This window comes from Lichenostomus cassidix, chromosome 5, assembly GCF_008360975.1.
Source record: "Lichenostomus cassidix isolate B80296 chromosome 5, HeHo_3.0, whole genome shotgun sequence".
In the NCBI taxonomy this organism is placed as follows: domain Eukaryota; kingdom Metazoa; phylum Chordata; class Aves; order Passeriformes; family Meliphagidae; genus Lichenostomus; species Lichenostomus cassidix.
Window position 1 is genome coordinate 51,938,855 of NC_139486.1, and position 24,703 is coordinate 51,963,557.

The window sequence follows — 24,703 nt, forward strand, 5'->3', positions numbered from 1 at the left end:
CTGAAATGAAAGTTTTTATCCTAAACTGAAACTTGCCAGTCTGAAGTCCAACTGTTGTAGTGTGCAGTACCTATTAATTTGCCACCTACAAAACAATTATGTAACGTTACTATCTCTCCTCATTTTATTTGTTTTAGGCACAAAGTCAGCCACAGAATATGCTAATGGTGGTTATGATATTGTGTCACCTGCTCCATCAGTGTACCTGGGGACATTTCAAATTTTGCACCTCCTGGAAGATCTGAAGATGGCCCTGGAAATGCTGGAGGACCCTCAGGAGAAAGAAGCACTGCGAAATCAGATCCCAGGGGCCACAGCAGTGTGTCTGCGGGAGTGGTTTGAAGAGAACCTGGTGAGTTGTTATTTGAGCTTTTCCACTTGGTCTGCAGACAGGGTGGGTTCAAGTATTTTCATGCTTAAATTGTTTTTGTAATAACTGAAATCTAGGTACTTAGAAAATTGCAGAGGATGGTGAGCAATAACAGAAAGCTAAGCATATCACTTCTTTATGTGCTGATACCTAAAGCAGTGCTGATACAGGAGTATAAGAAATTGGTAAAAGACCTTATTTTTTCCTTGGTGAGAGAAGAGATAAAAATTAAATACAAAAAACGTTGCCTTTTCTTTGGGTTGGTTTTTTTGGGTTTGGTGTTTTGTTTTGGTTTGGTTTTTGGTTTTTGGTTGGTTGGTTGGTTGGTTTGGTTTACTTCAGTTCCACTCTGCTGGAGATAGATTTGTAACTAGTTACAAAACTTTTCATTTTTAAGCTGTCAGTTTGGAATACAGTGGCATTATCTTTTGTAGGGACAGATTCAGCCTGCATGATTCTCCTTTCCTTTTCCTTGCTGCATTTCCTTTACTATCAGTGTTATGAGTCTCTGAAGTATCCTGTACACCAGTCAGTGGGGGAAAATGCAGGAAAGCTCTTGGTTGTGGAGGCGAGGCATTTCTATTGGGATAGATGGGGAATAAACATCTGACTATACTGGAAAAGACTGAGGCTTACCAGGTGAGGAGCAGAGCTTCAGACAGACCTCAAAAGAAGAGACACACTGGATGTAAAGCAAGAGAAACAATAGGTCCTGTCACAGCACTCACTTCCCCAAACCTGTCAGTGTGAGGCAATCGTGGTTTCCTCATGAGTAAAACCTGCCTGTTGCTTTCCCAACTTCAGAAAGTTTCCTTGATTAATGGATTTTCTTCTGGCTTTGTCAGTGCATGTGACTTTTATGTAATTACGCCTGTTTAGTGTTTATCATCTGCTGTAGCTGCCGTGTGCTGGCTGTAACCTAATGAGGTTGGAAAGGTGGCTGCTTTTGTTTGAACTTGTCAGCTGCTGGTTTGTTGGCATTCTTCACAGAGTGCAGATCCATGGCTGGAAAATCCTGTTTGGGTCCGTAAGAGAGAAAGCAACAAGGATTTGGTACCAGTTTTGAATTGTAAAGGTGTAGGCAATGTTTAATTTGGATTTACAGTACTAGATTTTGGGTTTAGATATCCTTAGGCCAGCTCTTACTGAATGCCTGCCTCAGCAGAAATTTTAATGCTTTTTCTAATCTTTATGATAGCTAAGAGATGAGTTTTGTGCATAAAAGACATAAATTATCAGAGTTGTTCACAGTAAAATTGGACCTGTATCGAGAGTAATATTCATTTGACAAAGCAATTGGGCAGTCTGGATTCAGAACCAAGAAAACAGGGAAAATGATCGTATAGAATATCTCTTGTCCAGGATGTAGAGATGACTGGTTTCAAAATATTTTGCACTGCTCTGCATCGAGGGAGGGTTGTGCATTTTTGCTGTGACTGTTATTTGAAAATGGATGGTTATCTTATGTATTTGAATACCGTTCTTATATTTTTAAATGCAAATATGCATATAACTTCTGTGGAAGAAAACTGATAACACTCAGCTCGTTTCAGTGAAATGGAATATGTATTTCATAGTTACATCCCATACTGAAATTTCCTTCATTCCACCCCACAGCTATGAAACAGGCCACTCAATATGCGTCATATGTCAGGATAGTTGAGGCAGCAACCTCTGGAGAATGACAACTCTGCATGTCAGTGAATCTATTCACACTGGAAGCCTCAAAAGCAGTTTGGTAATGACTGATCTATGAAAGAGTGGAGTGTCATTAAAAAAGCCCCACTCAGTTCCCATGAATGGCTTAAACACACCAAGACCAAAGGGATTTGCTGATTCATTAAAATCATAATTAGCTAGAGATCAGGGGACTCTATACTTAGGATCAACATCAGCAATATAACATAATAAACCAGAACACTTAGACACTTAGGAAACAGTTAAGGAATTTTTAGGTTAAGGAACACCTACAAATTTCTAAATGCAGTTCTAAGACTAATTCCAGAAAGTTCAAATCCCACACACATTCACAGTTACACACATTTCCTCCCTCACAGCTGGTGTTGGTTACAAGCATGAACAGCCCCTTCTGTGGCTGTGGGTTCCCTTACAAACCATGGCTTCACAGAGGCACCCCTGCAGTGTGGGACCCCAATTGTTGCACCTGGTTACTCTCAGGTAAAACATCATTACACCAGAAATGCCAGAGGTTGCACATTCTCAAGTGGAATGTGCTCCAAAGTCTCTTCTAAGAATTCTGTCTAAAGTTTAGGCTAATAACAGTAAAAAGATTTGGATTATTTTTTAATTGTTGTATTCAAATGAAACATAACATAAAACAATGTTTAATATTAGTAGCAGTAACTGAATTGCAACAAACATTGTAGTGAAGGGTGAACTGATGCCTTTGAATTTTTTTTTTATCTGTTAGAGCTATTACAGGTTAAATAATAGCTATAAAGGGAGAGGGCCTTTCTTTTGTGGATGATTAATTCCACATCTGTTTATTTTTGGGGTCCATGCACCTTCCTTTGAAGCTGGAGAGCTGCTCTAGCATGTAACTGAATAGCTTCAGAGGCTCCAGCAATTATTTTGTTTCTAACATTTTACATGAATGGGCATCAAAAATATTCCCAGCTTATCCTGATTAGGTATGCATTAGAAATTAAAGATACAAAAAGCCATCTCATAATTATTTTAAAAGCAGATAAGCATGCTTCTTTCAAGAAAAGCATGTTATTTTATGATTCTCCTTCACTTCAATGTGTCGTTGAAAATTGTATTAAAAATCATTTCAGCTTCCATTGTTAATCAAGAATACAAACAATATGCCTAATGGAAATAATCTGAATATGTGTTTTGCCACTGCCCCAAACTGCTTTGCTAGGAAACCACAGAAAGGGAAGTCAGAAGGAGGACTGGAGGCTCATTCCTGCTGGATAGCATCAAACAGCAGCATTGAACTGCCAGTATTTGGGTTTAAGCAAATTATGGGATAAAAGTCCCAGTTATTGTCTGGTGTGCTCCTTCTGCCTTAGCAGTCTTCATAACCTAATACAGCTCTGAAAGCTCTCTGAGGCTCAGGATGGGTGTCCTTACTCTGTGTTTGCCTCACAGCAGGATTTGGATTGCAGTTTAGAGGACAGAAAGTCCTCCTTTATGCTCTTTTTGTTGCAGTAAAATCTACAAACCAGAGCTCAATAGTACCTACATGGGGAAAATACTTTCTGCAGAAAATTGTCCCTGGCCTTATAACTCAAGCTGTTTTGCAGCTTTGGGAATTGCCACATAGAGTGCTGAATTGCACCTGTGTTTAAATAAATAAATAAAGTCTGTGGAGTTTAGCCTTTGGTCCGCTTTGAGGCACATGGGTTTATTACTGATCAGTCAAGAAGTTTCTGTGGTGATTATAGATAATTAGAGCTGCTCTCACCTTCCTTCAGGTCCATAGCACCAAACTGTGGAATTCATCAAGCATGAAATATCACTCAGTGATATTTGGTGGTCTGATCAATTTAATTATTTATTTTTTTAACCAGTGGTAACTCTTATTTTCTCTGGTCTGTCTGCTCTAGGTGTGAATACCAAAGATGTGGGGAAATTTAGATATGCCTAGAATGGGAAAACTTTAGACATCATGTTTCATAAATGATATTACCTTCCTCATTTACTCTTTTGAGAGCAGCTGCTTTATTCCCTTTTCTTATGCAATCATTGGTAAAAACTTTTCCCTCAAAGAGAATGTCTGAAGTGTTTTACATGGCTTTATGACTGTAAATCCTTTGGCCTTAAAAACAGAACAAAAAGACCTAGGGATTATCAGGGAGAGTTCATACAAAAGAAATTTATGATGGTATCAATTTTGTTGTTAAATATTTCAGTATTGCCAGTGACCACGTGACCTATCACAAAGCAGACAGTAATTTCAGCATTAAAAATTAACTGCTGCAGTGACAATTGACTGTTTGGCTTTGTGAGCTATGAGATAATGTATTTAGTTGCAGTTTCATAACTCTAAATGAACTTCCACACAGCTAATTCTGGTTTTTACTCTATTATGGAGCCCTTTTCTGAGTAAAGAGGAACATTTGTGTTCTTAAAATGGACATTAAGCCTCAATTTCAGGATGGCAAAACCCGATCTTCCTCCAAGTGGAACATCTACGTTTAAAGCAAACCACTCCATCACATAGTTTTATCTACTGAGCCTTAAAATGCAGATTCTTGAAAACTCATTAGTATTTTCCTGATTGTGCAAAGATTTTTTTGGAAGCTTAACTCTTGAAAATCTTTCCCAATATTCTAAATTTGAGGAATTGGAAAGAAGAGCAGAAGAAATAGTAGAGGAACCTGTGGTAGAGGCAATTTTTAATACAATGTGATTTGCCTTATGATACGTGCTGTGCTGTGTTTCATTTCATAATCTGTGCTTGTATGTCTGCTAAAACCAGACATATTTTAGCAGAAGCAGACTAAATTCCTTAGAGTCTTGATTGCTATTTGGTCACTATTAATGTTCAAAAGAGATTGTTTCCACTGTGGGTTAAAATCAAGAATTTTTTTTCCCCAGTATCTTCACAGAGACTTGAATTAAAACAGTAAAACCCAGTTCAGAATTCTGACTTGATGGAGTGTGTGGAGTTTTGAAGTCACTTCAAAGTTTTATTTTAAGCATGTGTTAAAGTGCTCTGCTGAAACATAATCACTGGTCTCTCTATTTCACTTTTGTCTAAGATTCATTTTACAGGCTTATCTGTCCAGACAAGAGGCAGAAAATGACTGCAGTTCAGGGCACTTCCATGCACTTGAAAACACCCTTTTGTAAAAGTCTCAATAGCATTTTTGAGCAACAGCTGAGCTGAGTGGGAAGGGAATATACTCTGAGCAATGCCAGTCAAAGCCCGTGTATTTATCTGCTGGTAGTGACTGTGGGGCTCAGCTGCTGAGAGTCCTGCTGGAGCTATTTATGGCTGAATCTCCCCATTGCCAAGTGGCATTAGCACATGTTAGATTGAAAATGGAGCAATAGAGCCTGCTTGGGACAGCATAGAAGAGCCATCATTCCGTAAGCATTCCTGTTTATTTTTGCCAGCTTGAAACATTAGATGAGTTGTTTTCTGAGAAGGAGTCAGAGTTGAATGTCCCAGCCCTTTACAGTGCTCCAGCTCCTTTTCAATGAATTGATGATGCAAGGAAGCCCTGAACTGGAAAATTGGGTCATCTCAGAGCTTCCCAAGTGTTTTAGAGTAATTCACAGCACACCAGAACCAGAAGAGAAGTGCTCTTCATGTGTTCACCCATTTATGACTACCAGAGTGCCTTGCAGCAAGTGGAGCTTCTGGTGTACAGAGCTTGCATGGAATTTTCTAAATCAGGCCTAATTTTTTCAGTGTTCTGTAGTTGCTTTGTCTGGGAGTCGACCCAGACTTCACTATCTGAGTGTGACTGTAGCAGCTCTCAGGAGCAGCAGGAAAGTCTCCTCCACGTGAAGAACAAATAGAAGTTTAAAATAGCTTTGCAGTGGGTAGGGTTGATTTAGATCTCGTTCTAAAAATGGCATTTTCTTTCACCTTTGTAATGATCAGTAATCTTTAACAGAGTCACCTTAAATTACAATGACCAGAAGTGCTTAATCAGGATTTCATTAGGGCTGAGGCCTAGAGGACTCATGGAAGACAGGAGATATTCCTGCTAGAATAGCAAGGCCTGCACTTTGATGTAAGTTTTCCAAGATTTCAAGGTACTATACTGACAAATAGTGAAGTTTGCCCTCAGGTGCAATCCTCAGCTACGTGGCCTCTCCACACCTTGATGCTGTCAGAGGAAATAGAGGAATACTCTATAGGAAGCCATGATTTTCTACAGAAATTGCCTGTTAGCCTTCAAAAGCATTAATACAATTTATTCAGTTCTATTTGTACAAGTCTTTCAGGTGTTGGCTTCAGTGCTTTCCTTTGCACTAAGTGGCTGAATATCCCATTAGTTCATCTTTCCTTCTGTGTCTGATGCTGTGCATGGTGTCCCTTTTCTATTTCACCTGATCTGTCACTATGATTTTCAGCTGCATTACTTCTCACTGATTTAAATGTTATACACTGCATTCATTTAACTAATATTAATGCATAAATGCATTTTTCAAGTGGAGCTCCAGGAAACATTGGAAAATGTTTTCTATAAAGTAACTAACAGAGAGAATCGCTTCATTAAACAATGGTGCTGACAGAAAAGGTTCAAAGATAATGATTATGTGAAGAAACTGGAGACAAAATTTTGTTTTTAAAGGTCCTGTATTGATTTGGAGGCATTATTTGAATAATAGGGGTAGGGCATAGCTTTGAAGTATTTCTGTCTATAGCCCCTATTCAGATTTCACAGAATTTGGACGGATAGGTTGACCTATCAACATTTGCTAAACTTTTTTATTTAAGACAAACACACCAATAATGTACCCACAACAAAATTATTGCATTCTTTTTTGAATTAGTATGCTAATAGCATGCAACTAAATATTTTTTCAGCTTTTGTGACTATTCAAAAATGGAAAAAAATATACCTATTTTAGACATATTGTACAACATGTTGGCATCCTGTTCTTTTCCGTAAGTAGGAAACAATGAGCTTAACTTTCCATAATAATGAAATGCTTAAGAAAAACACTAGTAAATATTTCTATATTCCTTATGAGAAATAAGGACTTGTAAAGGTGTATCTGCAGCTTATTCTGATTTGGGTAGTTTTTTGCTATTTTTTCCATTCTGAAATTCCGAAGAGAAAAATCTGATGTGCATCATAGCAGGGTGAGGCAAAATCTTACCCTGTAATGTTATTGGTGGATGTGCAAATATGCTGTTTCAAATGTCTCATATACTGATTTACTGCATCTTTAGTAGTTTCAGGAGTGCTTTGAAGCCTTTCAGACTGGAAACTAAAACTGAATTATTGTAATGTGTTGTGTGGTAGCATGTAAATAAGTATCTTTAATTATTTTCTTTACATATCAGTGTACTCTAGCATATTATTGGGGAAAGTGTTCACAGTGATTTTGGTGCTCTGTTAAGTAGAAAATATTTTTTAGATTTTATGTGAAAACAGCGTACTCACGTTTCTTATGTTCTCTTCTAAATAAGTTTCATGCATAAAAAAGGTCGCAGTTCTCGTAGAACTTGGGCTGGAAAAATCATTTCAGCATATGGCCAGGAATGTTTGAAACTGCCAAGAATGTGTGAATGTCTGTGGATGAATTAGCAGACAGCAACTTCATCTAAGGGGCAGCAATGCATTCTTGATGGCAGCCAAGGGAAGGGAGCTGCTCATTGCTTGAGCAGTGCCCAGAAGGGCCATGGCAGTGCTGGGGATGTGTGATATCCCAGAGCCTGCAGATGGGAATGACTGGAAATTCCAGCACCTGCTGCAAGAACTACCTCCCACCACCCCCAGTATGGAACAAGGGTAAGGGTTAACCAGGCTGGCATGGAAATAATGGCCATCTAAGTCTGTTTCATTCCCAAATATAGATTTTAATCAAAGAATTAAGCCATTAGGATTGAGTGTGTTTTATCTTAGGAAAGGATTATTTGTTTGTGCATCTGCAAAATGTTATTTCTTTTCTGTTTCCCAGGATATTGTTTATTTTTTTTTAATTATCACAAGCAAAGCAAATGTGCTCATCTACAGAATGCGGAATATTTTTTTCATTTTGTTCCAGGAGTTTCTTCTTTCTCTGTCACGTAGGCATTATCAGTTAGTCATGATTAAGACTCTTAAGACAAATTTTCTTGCTGGAAATACTCCATCTAGATTCCTGAGGCCATTATTCCCATGAAAAAGGGATTTCTTCGTCTATTGTCTTCTGCACAAATGGCCTGAATTTCTTTGTGCACAAGTATTCTCCTATTTTCTCTCTCTTTTTTCAGTTTGAAGCTCTCACACTTTTCTGCACCATGAGAATGACACATATGAACTGGCATGCTGAAAAAAATTTTCCCTTTTAAAATCTGATCCTAATCCCTTTGTTTCCAAAGTAGCCCAGACACTAGGATTGGGGGGAAAAAAAAAACCCACAGAGAAATAGATGTAGGAAAAGTTGATACTAATTATTGGGAATGAGTAAATTTTTGTGGCATGTCCACCCTCATTGAGCTCCCCTGATGAGGCTGGGAAGATGCAAACCTGGTCCCTTCATTTCTTGGCCCAGGAGAGCAATTGTAGATTCTTTTGGTGTTTTCGGAGGTTGATGGGGTTTGAAACCCCAAAGTTATTGCTGAAAAGGCAGACAGGTGGCATTTCTCAGGCCCTGGAGAACTGCTCTGATTCCTCTTCCTTTGCCCTTTTTAATTCCCCAGGAGATCCAGTGGTAACAGAAGAACACAATTGACCATTTGCATTTGTGCTGCACCAAAACCTGTATTTTATCACAAACAGAATGGAATAAAAAGTGAAATTGCTAAATAAATGCAATTTTATAGTGTTCATAGGGCTTCAGCTGGGTGGGAGGAAAAGGGGGAAAAGTGGTGGAAAAGCAAACAACTCTGTGCTTCCTCAGCTCAGTATTGGTAGAAGAGGCAATACACCAGACAGTGCCTTCCCCTCCACAGTTCTAAGAGGATTTGTGGATGATTTCTTGTCTCTTTCTAGTCCGCAATGGAGGGGCATGAGAAGTGTAGCTGATAGTTTAGAGCATTGCTGCTTTCAGTTTCAAAGCTCTAGCAGCACGTTTGTTTACTATTTAAAAGAAGTTTCAAGTCTTGTTTGAAGTATTTGACGTGCTGACTAAAAGTAGTGGGTCACTTAAGCTTGAGTGGGTTTTGTGGGTTGTGTATCAGCACAAGTCCTTGGGCTGGCACCTTTGGTATTCTATAAATGGAGATTTTAGGTCAATCAAGGCTGGCCATAGTCAGCGGTTTTCTGTGGAAGTATGGAATTGGCAAGAAATCCTGAGTTATCATACAGCTTAAGGAGTACATAAATTTTGCTAGCTTTAGATACTTTAGTGCCTAACATGGAATTTTTATTTCCATAATATGTGTTCTTTTATTTGTGGAGACAGCACCGGAGAAAATAAAAAATATAATGGGGCAGGAGAACAAAAGTTGGATCAGCCTCTCTGTGGGGTAACACTTGAGGGTGGTGGTTCTGTAGTGGCAGTGAGGGGCTTTTGCTTTTGTTTTTCAGTTCTCCACTGAACCAGAAACTGGTGCTCAGTGAAGAACTACACACAGACATGGATTTCCTGAAAGTAAGAAAAACATACAGTGGTAACCTGATGAAGCAATCCTGAGATTGCAACATATTTTCCTTATTTTCACCCTGCCCAGAGAAGGTAAGCTGCTTTCCCAGTGAAATGGAAAAGCATTCTAAGCAAATCTGAGGCAATTGATTTGCATTCAGTTGGTTTCTGAAAGTTTCAGGCCAAAGCTCAAGCAGGATGTAAAGTTCAGTATGCAGGTGACAGGCTCACAGTGAGCATGTGACTGTCTGGAATGTATGCTGTCAACATTCTGGCTGATAAGATGCAGAAAATTCAGACACTTACCTTTTAATCAGGAAGAATGACTAACAGAAATCAAGAGGCCTTTGCATGAAATCCAGCACAAGTAACAAGACAGAAAGAAGTAAGGCATGTTGTCATTTTTAATACTTTTAAAAGGAGGAATGGATACTACTCTAACTGCAGATGCCACACTGGGTAAGTTTAGCAATACAGTTTCTCTGTAGTTTTTAACATTAAAAGCACAATCATTAGCTGATAAAAGTGTGGTGGAGTGTTTTAGGAGATGTATTTCATTCTTCCCAGAATAAGACTGAAATGGGAGTCTTAGAGCCTATGTTTTGAAATGGATGAAATGTGGAAATGAAGGCACTGGTGGTACTATAGGATATGCAATGCTGTCAGATAGAGTTTGATCTATTTGCTAATCTTCATAATTAAATAACAGGTGTTCTTGGGGAAAGAATGCTTTAAGCTGTTGGGCATTCATGTTTAACATCAGGAGAATTCCTATTCAGTCTCCAGCTTGTCAGCCATAACAGGAGCTGCCATGCACAGGGAAGTGTACTCTGTTAAGTATTAATATTTTTTCTTTTTTTTAATGGATCATTGATGGTGTATTGAGATTTTTGCCAGATAGCATGAGCTATTCAAGAAATAACTGCTCTCATCAACTTTAAGACAGCATAAAAACAATCAGCATAGAATAAGTATATTCTATGCACAGGGCAACCCAAGTCCCCTTCAGATCTGTCTTGTAGCATGGTTTGCTTTTAGAAATGGATAGTTCTTTTCTCAACACATTTACTGCTGATAGGTATCCCAGAAAGTTCAGAAGAGTTGTAGCACTGACTTGTTAAAAATTGCCATGTTTTTCTGGTCATGTGACTTTAGGAACAGATAATAAATACATGAAGGGAACTGAAAGTCTAGGTTTATATCCTTCCCTCTTGTGTTATGGGAGCTTCTGAAAAGAGCTTCATCAGGTCAGAAGAACCGAGAATTCAACCAAGAAGGTTGAAATATTAAAAACCCACATCCCCTTGAAGAAATGTTGTCACACATCTGTGACTTCCTCACTCTGGAATGTGGGTAGATGCCTAAGTGAGGCAGGTCCCTGTAAAAAAGGCTTTTCAGGGCTTTATACAGCTTCAGATTTGAGTCCTTTGTATGTATCATTAGTACCATGGGCAGCCTTGGCACTGGCTCTTCCAAACTGCTGTTTTACTGCTCCTTAAATCCTGGGGTCAGGTTGGCTGTAGGATTTGAAGGCAATGAGGAGATACATAAATGTTGTGAGATCATCACAGAGATTCCATGGGGACAGCTGCATTTGGGGCTGAAGAGACATTGCCCAGGCAGTTGTCCTCGTGAGTGTAACAATCAGCTGCCTGGCTTAAGGCCAAAGCCACTCTGAACTAGGAGGAGAAACAACACTGGAAAAGAGTTTATTGGGAAAAATCAGAAGTCATGGATAACTGCAGTGTGGAGGCACTAGAGGACACCGCAATAACAGGCAGCACTTCTAAATCTCCCCTCTTGCCACAGCATTGCATTGCACATGCATTTACCTTGGTGTTGCAAGTTTGAAAAGTTGCCATGCAATGACATTTCAGCTTCAGCAGGAACAGACAAATATCTTGGAAGGGTATCATCATCTTCTGTTGGGATGGAAAATCGCCTCTTTGGCAATAGCAGTATTTATGGGATCATTATCTTATTCACAGGATCGTCCTTGAATTCCTCCCCTTTTATAATGTCTTTTGAGAGCACAGGCAAGTAATTCAAAGAGCAGAACTTATTTTTAGGTTTAGTCTGAGCCTGAAATAAATTGAGAAGGCTGAGTAGTGTTACGATAAACAGGGAGTAAAACAGAGACAGGAAATAGGGGGTCTTTGGTAATGAATTCCAGCCACTCTTGAAACAGAAAGCCAGAGAAGGCATTACTTGAAAATAGTTTCTTAGTGACAGCTTAATAATTTTTAGCTTATTATTCAGCATTAAAGGAGAACAGATCCTGCAGATTTATACTGTTCTTGAAAGATCCTTTTTTAAAGATCATTTAGCAAGTTATATTTTTAATGTTTTTAGGGTTGCATTGTTCTTGCTGCTAACCGATCTGCTGTTTAAAAAAACCAGATGTTTGGGGGGAGCCTGAAGTTTATACAGTTGCGTGTTATATATACATCTGTGAGAAGCCTCTGGGATAAGACTGGGGACAGGGGCAGGGGATTCAGCTTAAAATATGACCAGGCACTGAAGATTTTAGAAGTGGAGGGTTGAAAGGGGAAGAAATCACAGCTATATCCTGTAGAACAAAGCAGAGCGCTTGCTTCCACAAGTTTCTTTTAACCCTGGGAATGTGACTGCTGAGATGGGCCCAAAGCATGGATGGTGAGATTGATATTTACAAGCACTTCACGTGGCTAAAGAGGGTAAGTGATTTGCTGGGCTTTGTTTTCTCTTTCTGAATGCACATTTAGCCAAATCTTAGTGAGAATTCTCAGCTTTGCGAACGGAGACTCATTCAGTGCCTGAGACTTTAAATGGTGTGAGTTTCTTCATGAGAAGCGAATTGAAGACGTGCCTTGCTGTAGGAGGAGGAGGCTTAGGGAGGGGGGGAGAAAATCAGCTGTCTTTGTCTTTAAAAATGAAACTCTAGGATCAAACTTTGAGCAAATGGCAATAGATTCTGGCAAGTGTTTGTGCTTCGCGGGGATTGCAGCACGACAAAGCAAATCGTGCATGGTAACGTACAGCAAAAGCAAGGAGAGGATGTTGTTTACCATGTTGTGCTTTAAAGTGAAAAGCTTTCTGCACTAGCTCTTCACTTAAGTGATCCTTCATCGGGGTAACTGTCTGAGACCTTTCGGGATGCCTTTGTCTCGGGTAAAAATGGTGGTGATTTTCTTCTGTGCATGTTACTCTGCTAAAAAGATGGGTCTTTAAAAAGGCAGTGCTATTAATTTGGTTCATTTTGTTGATGAACTGCCCAAACATAGATTAACTGCATAAGATTGCTTTTGTCTTCCTTTTTTTTAAAAAAGTAGGTTTCTGCAGTTCTCTCATCACCTTGAAAAAATCATTTTGTTTTTCTCAGCTTTTAGATTTTTTTATGTTCCAAGTATTTCTTTTTCAGCATTAGAAAAATCCATGAAGGTGAGGTGAATAGATCCCTGCCAGTAGGCTAGTTTTTTTAATTAGAATATGGATTTAATTGTGTGTCACAATAGAAGCACATCCTCTCCTTACTCTCTTAAAATCTGTTTTAACCTGTATGTACTTTTCTTACAAATTCTTGCCTGTGTCTGTGCATACACACATGAATACATATGCACATGCACTATTGGTTTTTTACTAGCTGTATAAATATGAAATATCAGTCAATGCTTATGTGAAATGTGATTAGGAACTTTAATTTGGGTAGTTTCCTGAATAAGTGTAAATATTAATGATGTGTCAGTCTTTAATAAGAGCTTGAGAATCCTGAAGTTAATTTACCAAATTTTTGCATCATGTTCTGGAAACTTTCACATTTCTGGAGTGTGTCTGTGGAGGGGATTAAATGGTAAGTGAGAGGATAGTGAAGGAGAAGAGACAACAGGAAGTAGCTGCTGGTAACATTATACTGTTAGTTTAACCTGTGCTCTGTGCAGTTAAAGCTGCACAGCTCTCTTTAAAAAAAAAGTGTATTTTGATCTCACATATTAATTTGCTATTTAAATGAGGTTATGGATATGGTGTGTCTGCCACTACTGCTTCCTAGTGCAAATTGCATTTCTGTAAAGACAGGCTTGCTGACAAAAGGCTAATAAGGTGTGTTGTGTGGACTGTATTCAGAAAAGATACCGTGTTCAAATGTAGCACAAGATTTTACAGGAATTAATAATGCTCTTGCTGTTGTTTCGTGTAATTCCCTTTATGTCAGGTACATAAAGGGGAATATCGATACTGCTGCTTTTCCTTGCAAACTCTTTAAAGGGGTGAGCACATGTGGGGGAAGGGAGGAGGACTGAAAATGATCTTGCTTTGTTCCCAGGAGAACTTAAGCAGTCTGCTCCCAAATTCCTTTGACAAGTGATTTAGGAAAAAAAAAAAAGGTTGAAAACAGTCTAAGTTGCTTGTTCATTTCTCCCGTTCAAGAACCCCAATGTCTCACGTCTGGCACTGACTGTTACAGCATATAAAGATTTCAGTTCCTGCAATCATAAACTGTTGCTCTTTGCCTGATAATAAAATTATGAGTTGCTCTCAGAGCAACACATGGCATTTAACAGAGAATAACTGCAACAGACTTCCATAAAGCCTTGGTGAAGTATGCCAGAGCTGGCTCAAATTTCATCATTAGCAGAAATCACTTCAGAGACCCAGATGGGTTTTGATGTTGCAGGGGTTGGCTGGACTGGATTTTGTGTGGTATCTGTGGCTTGGAGTGGGTTAGGGCAGCAAACAAAAACAAAAATCACGAGATCCAGACAGGCAAAACAACAGACACAACTGCTATTTTCAGATGCATAGAAAGAAGGGTCTGGTTTTGAGCAGAAGTCTGGTAAGAAATCCTTTGGTTCTCCCAAGGGATTTGGTTTAGAGGGTTCACATATAATTTCGTGTTATCCTGTTGCTTTATTCTTATTTTTCCACCTGCCCTTAATTTGAAGACACCATTCCAAATAAAAATGGCACAACCCACGTTTTGGTATGTAGACATGTAGCTATAGCCAGAAATTATTAATATAAATGCTAATATTTACTGCAAACAGTGTGGCACAGAGCTGATGGCTGGCCTGAAATTGATATACATTGTTCTTATGCTTTCCTTTCTTCTGGAGGAGATTCATACCCTGTACTAGCAAGAGGTGGAAAGATCAAACCCATGATGTAGGTATTAAGTTCAAGATATTGAAGGTGAATCTTATGACTTCTGTAAGGATATTTTCTTTTAAGACATGTAACTATCTGGAAGAAAAAAACAAGTATTAGTTTTTGGAAAAATTGTCCAGAAAATTAAATATATTTGTTTAAGATTCTTTTGTTTTAAGGACTACCAAAATTTACTTAATTCTGTCTTTGCTTAGTTTCAGACTATGCACTGTCAGCTTTTTCCAAGTGACTGCTACTTTCATGTTAACCAACCAGTAACAATGGCAAATAAAAAAATCCTTGTGTTGATTTACTAATTGCCTTCAGATGAAAGGCAAGAATTATAGATCCAGAAAGCATGTTCCAGCCTTCTCCTCCTCCTCTCAGGTAACTGAGGGAATGCACATATATTCAGATGGGTGTGTATCTGAGGTAGCACTAACATGCCAAGAGATTAAATTTGTATTGCATCCATAGTCAGATGCAAATAAAAATGTTTACTGTGTAAGCTGCTCACTCACCACTTCATAATACAGCTCCTTGTGACTCAGAACATAATTCCACTGACCAAAAGAGTACTACAGAGATGGAAAGATCATACTCTTCTAAATATTATCAGCTCCAAATATGCTGGGAAGAGTCTACAGTCCACATTTGCTTGTGTTGAAATGTAATCCTGCGGTCTGTGTGCTGCTGGGAGTTTGTGGTAAAGCTGACTGGCTGAACCCTGCTGGCCATACTCCTGCCTTTCAGCTTCTAAACTACAACAAAAGGCAACAAATCAAGCATGTCCCTAATCTTCCCCATTAATACAAGTATTATTGCTGTCACAGGCATCCTGTTCAATTATCAGTGGAGCTGAAGGTGATTCATGTGAGTAAAGAGAGAGGAGGGTTATGACATAATCTGTCACCTCAAAGAGGCGGGTGACTTGTTGAAAAAGCTTACAAATCACCACTTTAACTGACTGCCAGGGTTCTTTTCCCAGCTCCTCCCTGCTCCATTGCCCAGGATGAGATCCATGGTGTTTGTGACAAATTTCTGTGTAACAGCTTGATGAGCAACTTCAGAAGTTGGCAGGGTTTGGATTAAAATTAGCTGTGTTGGAGATTCTTGGTGCAGAAAAGGCACACACGAGGAGAACATCAGCTGACCATTTCTTCCCTTTCTTGCCATATCCTTTCATACTTTTGTTGATTATCCCCATTTTAAATCAAAGCTATTGAATTGCTCTCCAAATTCTGAGCTTTTTGTGTCACAGAAGAAGGAAAATTTAAGCCCTTTTTCTTGGAAAAGGACTCGGTAATGACTGGGTCGTGCAAGCAATATTTAGACTCTTTCCAGCAGCTACCAATACTATGTTCATATTAAATCAGTGAGCATATTCCAAAGAGAGATTTGGAAAATAAAAGTGAAGATGCTAAAGTGGTGATGGAATGCTTTTTGATGGAAAAAAAAATGGAAAGCTGTCTTTTGCTTTTCTTTTTCTAGAACCAGGAGAAACAGCTGATTTGGAATTGTTTCAGGAAACTTCTTATGCTAATATCTTTTGCAACCTGATGGGCAGCAAACTATATCCAAAATTGCTAAGGAGATTGTAATACAGGTGCTCCAAGAAATTGCTTTGCAGCTTCCTGTCTTGGACAAGTGCACTCTTCAGTGGGTAAAATCTGACTGGGTGTCCTGGCCCAGAGAGTGGTGGTGGATGGAGTCACATCCAGCTGAGGATGGTCACCAGTAGTGTCCCCCAGGTTCAGTGCTGGGGCTGGTCCTGGTTATGTCTTTATCCATGACCTGGATGAAGGCATGAAGGGCTCCCTCAGTAAATCCACAGACAACAGTAAATTGGGTGGGAGTGTTGATGTGCTGGAGGGTAGGAGGGCTCTGCAGAAGGATCTGGACAGGCTGGAGGGATGGGGACAAGCCCAGCAGGATGAGTTAACAAGTCCCAGTGCCAGGCCTGCCCTTGGGTCACAACAACCCCAGGCAGAGCTGCAGGCTGGGGGAGGAATGGCTGGAAAGTGACCCAGGGAAAATGACCTGGGGGTGCTGGTTGAGAGGGGCTGAACATGAGCCAACAGTGAGCCCAGGTGGCCAAGAAGGCCTGTGACATCTTGGTCTGTATCAGGAGTAGAATGACCAGCAGGACCAGAGCAGGGATTGACCCCCTGCACTCAGCACTGCTGAGGCCACACCTCGAGTGCTGGGCCCAGCTCTGGGCCCCTCAGCTCAGGAAGGACATTGAGGGGCTGGAGAGAGACCAGAGAAGGGCAGCAGAGCTGCAGAAGGGTCTGGAGAGTCCCATGAGGAATGGCTGAGGGAGCTGGAGCCGTTCAGCCTGGAGAAAAGGAGGCTCAGGGGAGACCTAATTGCTCTCAACAATTGCCTGAAAAGAAGCTGTAGCCAGGTGGGGATTGGTCTCTTCTCACAGGTAACCAGTGACAGGACAAGAGGAAATGACCACAAGTTGCACCGAGAGTGGTTAAATTCAGTATCAAGAAGAATTTCTTTACAGAAAGGGTTATAACATGGGAACAGACTGCCCAGGGAAATGGTGGAGACACCATTCCTGGAAGAGTTCAAAAATTGTGTAGAAATGATACTTGAGGACATGGTTTACTGGCGAAAATGGTGGTGGTGCTGGTTGGACTCAATGATCTTACAAGTCTTTTCCAGCCTTAAGGATTCTGTGATTCCTTCAGGCAAACTATTTATGGTATGCAGTTGATTTTTCACCTGCAGTCATACTGCCATCAACATATTTTTAGCTACCTTGCCTTAGCCTATCTCTCCTCCTACTTTGTTATCATGTGTTATCATAAACTTTTTCACAGGTTTTATGCAAGCTCTCATTCTTTGACTGTAAGAGACATAGTTAACATATTTGGCTTACAATTTGGCAAGCCCAGGTAACAACTTTCGGTCTTTAATGCTGGATCTTCTGATGAAATCTTGTAGATTCAGTTTTTTAGACTAGTGTAACCACATGCCCAGTGTTTATTTATTGTTTGTGAGCTCTTAGAGCAACAGGAATCATCTGTGGTCTCGTGTCTTTAGTGCTGTGGGTCCTGGATTCAGTTGCTGCTGATCCATGTGAGGTCTTGCTCAGTTTCCCCTCAGTCCCAACTCTCACAGCTGCAGAATGCACCCAACCATCCGCAGATGGCCTTGGTTCATGTTACATTGTTTTATCTTGTCTTTATACATGCCACAAAGAATTACCACGTCTTAGACAACTGCTGTACGTCAATCAGACACTTTTATTTAGCAGGTCATTTTTCTGTCTACTGTACTTTCCTGTGCTTATCTGAGCCCTTTCTGGCTGACTTCACACCTGCATGTTTAGAGGCATTTCTGTGAGGTCTTGAACCTCAGTTGTACTTACTGTGAACTGGTCAAAAACTAGTGACCAAAGTATATTTTGAGTAGCATTCACATGTTATGATGATGATGATGAATGCTGGTAAGTGAGGTGTGGAGTGAGGTTCTGCACATTCTGTTTTTAATGTTCTTGTCCCCTTGAACAAGGTCAAAAGACCAAGATTATTGAATTTAGAGGTGATTCTAGTTAAGGGCCTTGCAGCTACACTGAAGGGCATGATTAAAACTAAAGATCCAGATGCACAGGAAAAAGAGTATAAATAATAGAATGCAAGTCAGTGCAGACTTGCCCCAAGTTATACATTTAAGCAGGAACAATGAGTAAAAGCAGAATGAACAGGACGGCAGCTAAATAAAAGCATTTTAAAAGGATATGGAAGTTATGGGTCCTAGGATGAAAATATATGAATTTTACTATATGGTTATTATGGAACAAAATATGGCCCAAGAGTCTGTGAAAAGATTTTACCACTCAAGCCAGTTTCAACTGGACGCCTGTGCCTTCTCTTAGGCCCTTAATTTCAAAAGAAGTTGGGAAATGGTGAAGAGGAGCCAAAAGAAAGCAACAAATCTTGGAAAATTAACCCGTGAAGAAAAGACAGAAAAGTTGTGTTTGTTGGTGCCATTGTGATTCTCTCAATTTCTTTCAAAATAATCTGAGACAGGGGTGCTTGGTTTCTCTCAGCTAAAAAGGTGCCCCACTTACATCTAGCTCAGCACTTTATGGCTTGAAAAGTTTCTTTTGATTGGATAAAAATTTGATTTCTTGATTTGTGTTAATTTAGCACCATGTTTATTTTCACCATCCATTTCACATTTGGGCCTGAAGGCCTCAGTATAGATAAAGAAGCCATTAATATATTTAATATTTTTTCTAAAAAATCTATTCACAAATGTTTGGCTGTAAAAGAAAGGACAGTTGGAGAGGAGGATTATAATCCTATTGGTGCCATTGTGCAAGTAACTATAAATGAGTGGTCAGCTGCAGTTGAAGGGGACTCCTTGGATTCCTGTGTTAGCTGAATAGCCAGGATGAGTGTTGGATTCCCTGGCAGAAATGGAGCTGGGAAATGAACCTCTGGGGGCTCAGGTTACTTTTGATGCTCTGAGCAAACAGCTCCATTCCCACAATGTGTTAGGGGGCAGAATGAACCTAGGAGACTCTTCGAAACTTCTTAAAATAAAGCAGCAATTTTTTTAAATTACTGTGTTTCCATGTGAAGTATTAAAATTCATAGGAAGTGGGACATGACAGTTAGGGACAGGTCATGTTTTAGAAGGTTTGGCTCCCTAGAGCCATTTAGAAATCCAGAAGTGATTGTGTAGCTAGAGTACTTCCTGATAAGGATTTGATCATTTAAATGTATTTTTAATTGCTGACAAAAAAACTTCTCATTTTCCTTCAGTAATTTCTAGGAATAATATAAACCTATAGCAATTTTTACCACTTAAAAGTAAACACAAGATTCCTTGATTTTGGCAAAAGACTGCAGAGACCAGATATTTCAAATTAAATGGGTTTTGTTATGATAAATGGTATTTATTATTGAAATTAAAATTTTCTAGAAAATGCCAATCTATTCCTATACCAGTCTTGATTGCTGGAAATGATATAGTATCCAAAACACAGCTAGAAAAGGTATATGCCAAAGGCTTAATGCATTTGAAATAGACAGTTCTGGTCTATAGATAGGTCCATTTTTTTTCTTTTTTTTTCTTTTTTTTTCTTTTTTTTTCTTTTTTTTTCTTTTTTTTTCTTTTTTTTTTGGTTGTAAATACTGTTTAATATACACAACTTTTATTAACTATTGCTTGAAACTTTGGCCGTAAAAATTCTCATGGCACTTTTTTTTCCTCCCAGTCACAGGTGAACCATCATTCATCCAATAATGAAACTTACCAAGAAAGGTTGGCACGATTAGAAGGCGATAAAGAGTCTCTCATCCTGCAGGTATGTCTGAAAGAGGGAAGAACATTGTCTGCATAGTTGATATTCAGTGCATAGAAGCTGAAGTGGCAGAGTATTTTGTGTTAAACAAATGTCAGCAGGTCACCAAATGTGAATGATGTTTAACCAGGAATGAGTTTATAATCTGTATAATCCCTCTGATTGATTTCATGGTGGGGGAACGTGGCAGAGGAGAGGGCTGAAACAGCAGTAAAAGGGGGGAGAATGCCAAAGGGATTAAAAATAGTGCTGTGGGGTCCCAGGGCACTGCAGTGATGGTGGCTTTCTAGGCTTCTCTAGGTTTGCTGGGTTGTGCCAGTTTTCTAGGTTCTCTGTAACACCATTTTTAATGAACCACAAGACTGCCAGGTGGATAGAACTGGTATTTTTCCTGTTTATATGCTGTACCAAATTGTTTACATCATACAAAAGCTTAAGGGGGAGGTAAAGGGGGATAAAGAAAATTTGACAGTAAAATGCATGCCTAGGCTCCTCCAGGTCTTCTGTTTCTCAGTTTACCAAGTCTTTTTCTAACAGATCCTCTGTCCAATGTAAGTTTTCCTCCTGGAAAAAACCACACATTGCACAACTTTAAAAAAAAAACTTAATTTTTTTTTCTGTGTATTTTCGCTAATACTAAACTGTAAAATACATTCTATGCCTTTTAAAACAGAAGCTGGAGAGTATTTAAATGCTTTTTGCATATCCTTTCCCTTCATGCTTTCAAATGCATACTATAAGCATACACATTTATATCAAACACAACTGAAGTGTGTTGGGTAGGTGTTCTCCCTGCTTTCAGTCACGAGTTTCTGTAAACGTGTCTTATCCTGTGTGTTTTGCTCACACTTGTGTTCATTTACTGAGCAGAGGTCTCACTGCTGTTGTTCAACAAACAATAAATGTTTTCAGACACAAGCTTTGGCTTGGTTGGATTTTTTTTTCATTACTGTCAAACTAAATTGCTATTACCAAATTTCGGGGGAAAAAAGCTGACTTAAAACAAACTTCTGGTTAGAATTTAAGTGTGTGCTACAAATTCTCTTTACAATTGATATTTATTAGAACACCTTTTATTAATCAAGTGGTATTAAGTCTAAAATCTTGATTCTAGTAATAATAGCAAACGACTTTTCACACTGTACATTCATATCTTGCACATACAAGCAGCTCATGAGCAGAGAGACAATCAGGAGGCCCCAGCTGAGGGTGGAACTGGTGCACCTGTGGCTTTGGCTGTGAGGGTCTCCTTTTTTTCCTCACATATCTGTGCAGTCCTGTCTGTGTGTCAGCTTTTGTGGATCTCACAGGACCAGTGCTGATAAGTTCCTAAAGACTATCCCAGTCTACTGCTCAGGATGTGCTTTTGCTGTCTTTGTCATGCAGATTTTCAGTAACTGTTTCTTCATCCACACAAACAGGTACCTGAGAATGCAGACAGGGGATTTTATTACATGCTTTGGAGACCTGCCTAGAGTTCTTCTTAGAAGGAATAGAGTAAAATCAGAACTAGAAAATGTCTCTCTCTTGCCTTTCACTCCCATCACCACCCTCTCTCCATCAAACCCAAAGGCTTAGTCAATATTTATGCATATTCCTTTCCCACTGCACAGCATTGCTGCAGAACTGCAAAAACCCCAGGCAAATAAGATAGATGAAAACCTCAGTCTGGAAGATGAACATCAACAATAACAACAACAACAAAGATGCCAAGGCAGAGCTGGGTTTAGGACCTGATTTACACCAGTTCTTCCATGCAGACAGTCGAACATGAGGAGCACAGGCCAACCCCACGCTGAGGTTACATGGCCTGGGGGAGGCTGCTGGTACAAACCTGGCTGCTGGGTGTGAGCTTTGGCAGGAAGGATGAGAAACTAGTCACCTCTAGTCTCTGGCTCATGCTGAGCTGGGCCAATGACTGGGCCGTAGCTGGAATCCATAGGGAATTGGAGGCTGGGGGCACTCCAGGCTTGCCTCAGACTTTTAAACCTTTCTAACACTTGATTTTTAGCTAGGTGTTCAATATACCTCACTTCTACAGAAAATATATTAGCTACAGGCTGAGTCTTGCAGGTGTTGCACTCCTACAGCAAAATGGAATTGCCAGCGTAGCATAAACTGGGATTATGTTCTGGGTGCAGCCTACAGATTCCTTGAAGACTCTGGCAGATGTGATCCTGGATAGAGGGGAAAATATGAGCTCAAAGTGGCTAATGTGCCTCTCAACCCAACTGCTGGAACACCCAACACATGCTTCTAAAGCTGCTAAGCTACTAGTAAATTCCTTTGCAGGTCACATTTAACATGCAGGGTTTTCCTTCCAGGTGTTTAAACCTAACCTGTTGCTCTAAATAGAGCTGGTTTTCTTTCTCTGGAACCTGCACTGCATGAAGGAGAGGATTCAGTTTGTTTCTTCTTGCCTTCTGGCCTCACATGGGGGTTTTTGTGTATCATCCTTCATTTAATGGGAACAAAACAAAGCAGACAAGCAACAGACTTCCTCCCGAGGAGTTCTCCTGCCCCAACTTGGATGTGTCCCCCTGCCATCTGCCTCCACCCACTCCTTCCTGTCATCTCTCATTCTGACTTCAGCTGGACTCTAAGCTACAGCCAACTACTTTAATGGGAAAAAAATAAAACAGCTTTCTGTTTTTCTTTTTCTTTCTTTGTTTCTGTGATTCTTTCCCAGGCATGTATGTCATTATGTTTGCAGGTAAAACAAATACAGAGGTCTCTTCTTCTGCAGATTCCCTGAAGTGAACTCAATTGTTCATTAGGTTTTCAATATGCTTCATGGTGGATATGTCTTAGAAGTTTCACTTCCACACACTGTATTTTTTTTTTTTATTAATAAAGGTATTTCAGAGTTGGATGTGAGAGCATATATAAGTTTTTGTTAATGCATCTCTCTCAAAATGGAGTTTAAAACACCTTAGGCTCCTTTGTTTGTTTGAGATAATATTTTTCTAGAATAATCAAGGCTTTTATATAAATAAATAGTCAAAATGAATATATAGAGTGTGCTTAACATAAGAATTATCACTGGGGTTTTTTCCATGTCTTTCTAGTGTTTTCCTGGGTGCAGTTTTTTCTGCTTTGCAAGATCTGGGTTCAGCTGCTGGGCTTTCCTTATTGCACACTCACTGCTCTGCACCACCATTCCCACAGCTCTTTACCAGGATTGCTTATTGCTTCTTTTCCTGGGATTCACTGTCTGTATCTCACTGCTTTTGCTTTCATGTTTTGGCTTGCCAAAGCCTGGGAATTTTTGTTGGAATAGAACTTTGCCACTGCTAAAACATGCCTTTTACTCATTACATTCCTTATAACTTCAGAACTCTTTATGGATAGGTAAGCTGGGGTTTTGTTCTTGTAAGCAGTAAAGTAGTTGGTTGGGTTTGGAATGAACAGTTTTCCTACTTACCTGTTCTAGGGAGTGAAATGCCAACAGAACCCGAAATGGCAATGCCTGCTCCAAAACCACATAAATTATTTCCAATGTCCTCTGTTCTTGTTTGCTCCTTTCCAATTTTTCAGGCTTTTGCATGAAAGGACCCAAGCTATCTATAGGCAGCATTCCATCTCTTCTTGAAATGCCCTTTCTTTTTTATATCAAAATGAAACAGTTGCAGGGGAGGGGAGATGAGAGGGCGGGGTTGGAGCAAAATAGAGGTAAGACTGCAAAACTGTCTGTCCTGGCAGAGCAGGTTGCTGCAGTGCGCCAGAATATTAAAGCATTGAGGGCTTTAAAGGAGAACTTCTTGTTAAAACGTGCATTTGGATGTTATATGTATAAGGTAATTGAAACTTATTTACAGTCAGTTCAGTAGTGTTGTGCTTCTGCTCTCCAATTACAGGTGAGTGTTCTCACAGACCAGGTGGAAGCTCAAGGAGAGAAAATCCGGGACTTAGAAATCTGTCTCGAGGGGCATCAGTTGAAGCTGAATGCGACAGAAGAAATGCTCCAACAGGTAAAAATCTGGATTGCAGAGTTCCATAGCCTTCTCCAGCACAGGGATGAACACACATGGTCAGCTTGCTTGCAAGTGTGACTGCCTTTGGCAACAGGATAAAACATGGAGAAAAAAAATGCCTCTTTTATTGTTCTCCTGCTTTGCACTTCCCCCCCCCCCCCCCATAAATGTTTCTTTGTTTTGCTGTTGCAGAAAAGTTTTACTGGCTGGTTGCATAATACTGTACGTGGCAGCATGTAAAATGAAACTATTGTGTCTTATTTGAGCTGTGCTTATTTGGACATGGCTGAGTAACTGGTTAGACAGGTTAAATGTATCTAATACATGTAGGAGTTATAGAATTAAGAAGTTTTTTTCAAATGCCTTCTGTTTTCCTGTGGCTTTGAAGTTGAACGAGTAGCAAGTTGGAATTAATTATTCTATCAAGTTCTGTTCTATATCCATTTTTGTTTAACTTAGGAGCTTTCCCCTTCTCCATATTTAAGAAAATTATTCTATAGAGACGTTTTTTCTTTATTTCAATCAACAGTTTCAGGCTATGTGATTTCATTCTTCCTCTTTGTTGTTATATGTTGAGGGAGCAGGGCAAACAAAAAATTAAATACCTTACATTTCATACATTACTGCAGAACTTGCAAGTCTGTTGATACAAAAGATCTTTCCTGGTCCAATTTTCTGTTGTTA

General features: G+C 39.6%; 1 protein-coding gene and 1 long non-coding RNA gene across 2 annotated transcripts in view; one reads left to right on the forward strand and one right to left on the reverse strand.

Annotated features, from left to right (window-relative positions):
* PPFIBP2 (PPFIB scaffold protein 2) overlaps positions 1-24,703 on the forward strand; it is a 77,525-nt gene that overhangs the window by 15,503 nt on the left and 37,319 nt on the right. The window contains exons 3-5 of the mRNA XM_085063061.1: positions 138-352; positions 19,959-20,048; positions 23,903-24,016. Coding sequence (XP_084919187.1) covers positions 138-352; positions 19,959-20,048; positions 23,903-24,016 — 419 coding nt within the window. The remainder of the gene's footprint in view (positions 1-137; positions 353-19,958; positions 20,049-23,902; positions 24,017-24,703) is intronic.
* LOC146436639 (uncharacterized) lies at positions 20,044-23,906 on the reverse strand. Its single transcript, XR_014852732.1, has 3 exons — positions 23,470-23,906; positions 21,116-21,470; positions 20,044-20,609 (listed from the first exon to the last, which is right to left on the reverse strand). It is a non-coding gene; the product is annotated as an uncharacterized LOC146436639 (long non-coding RNA).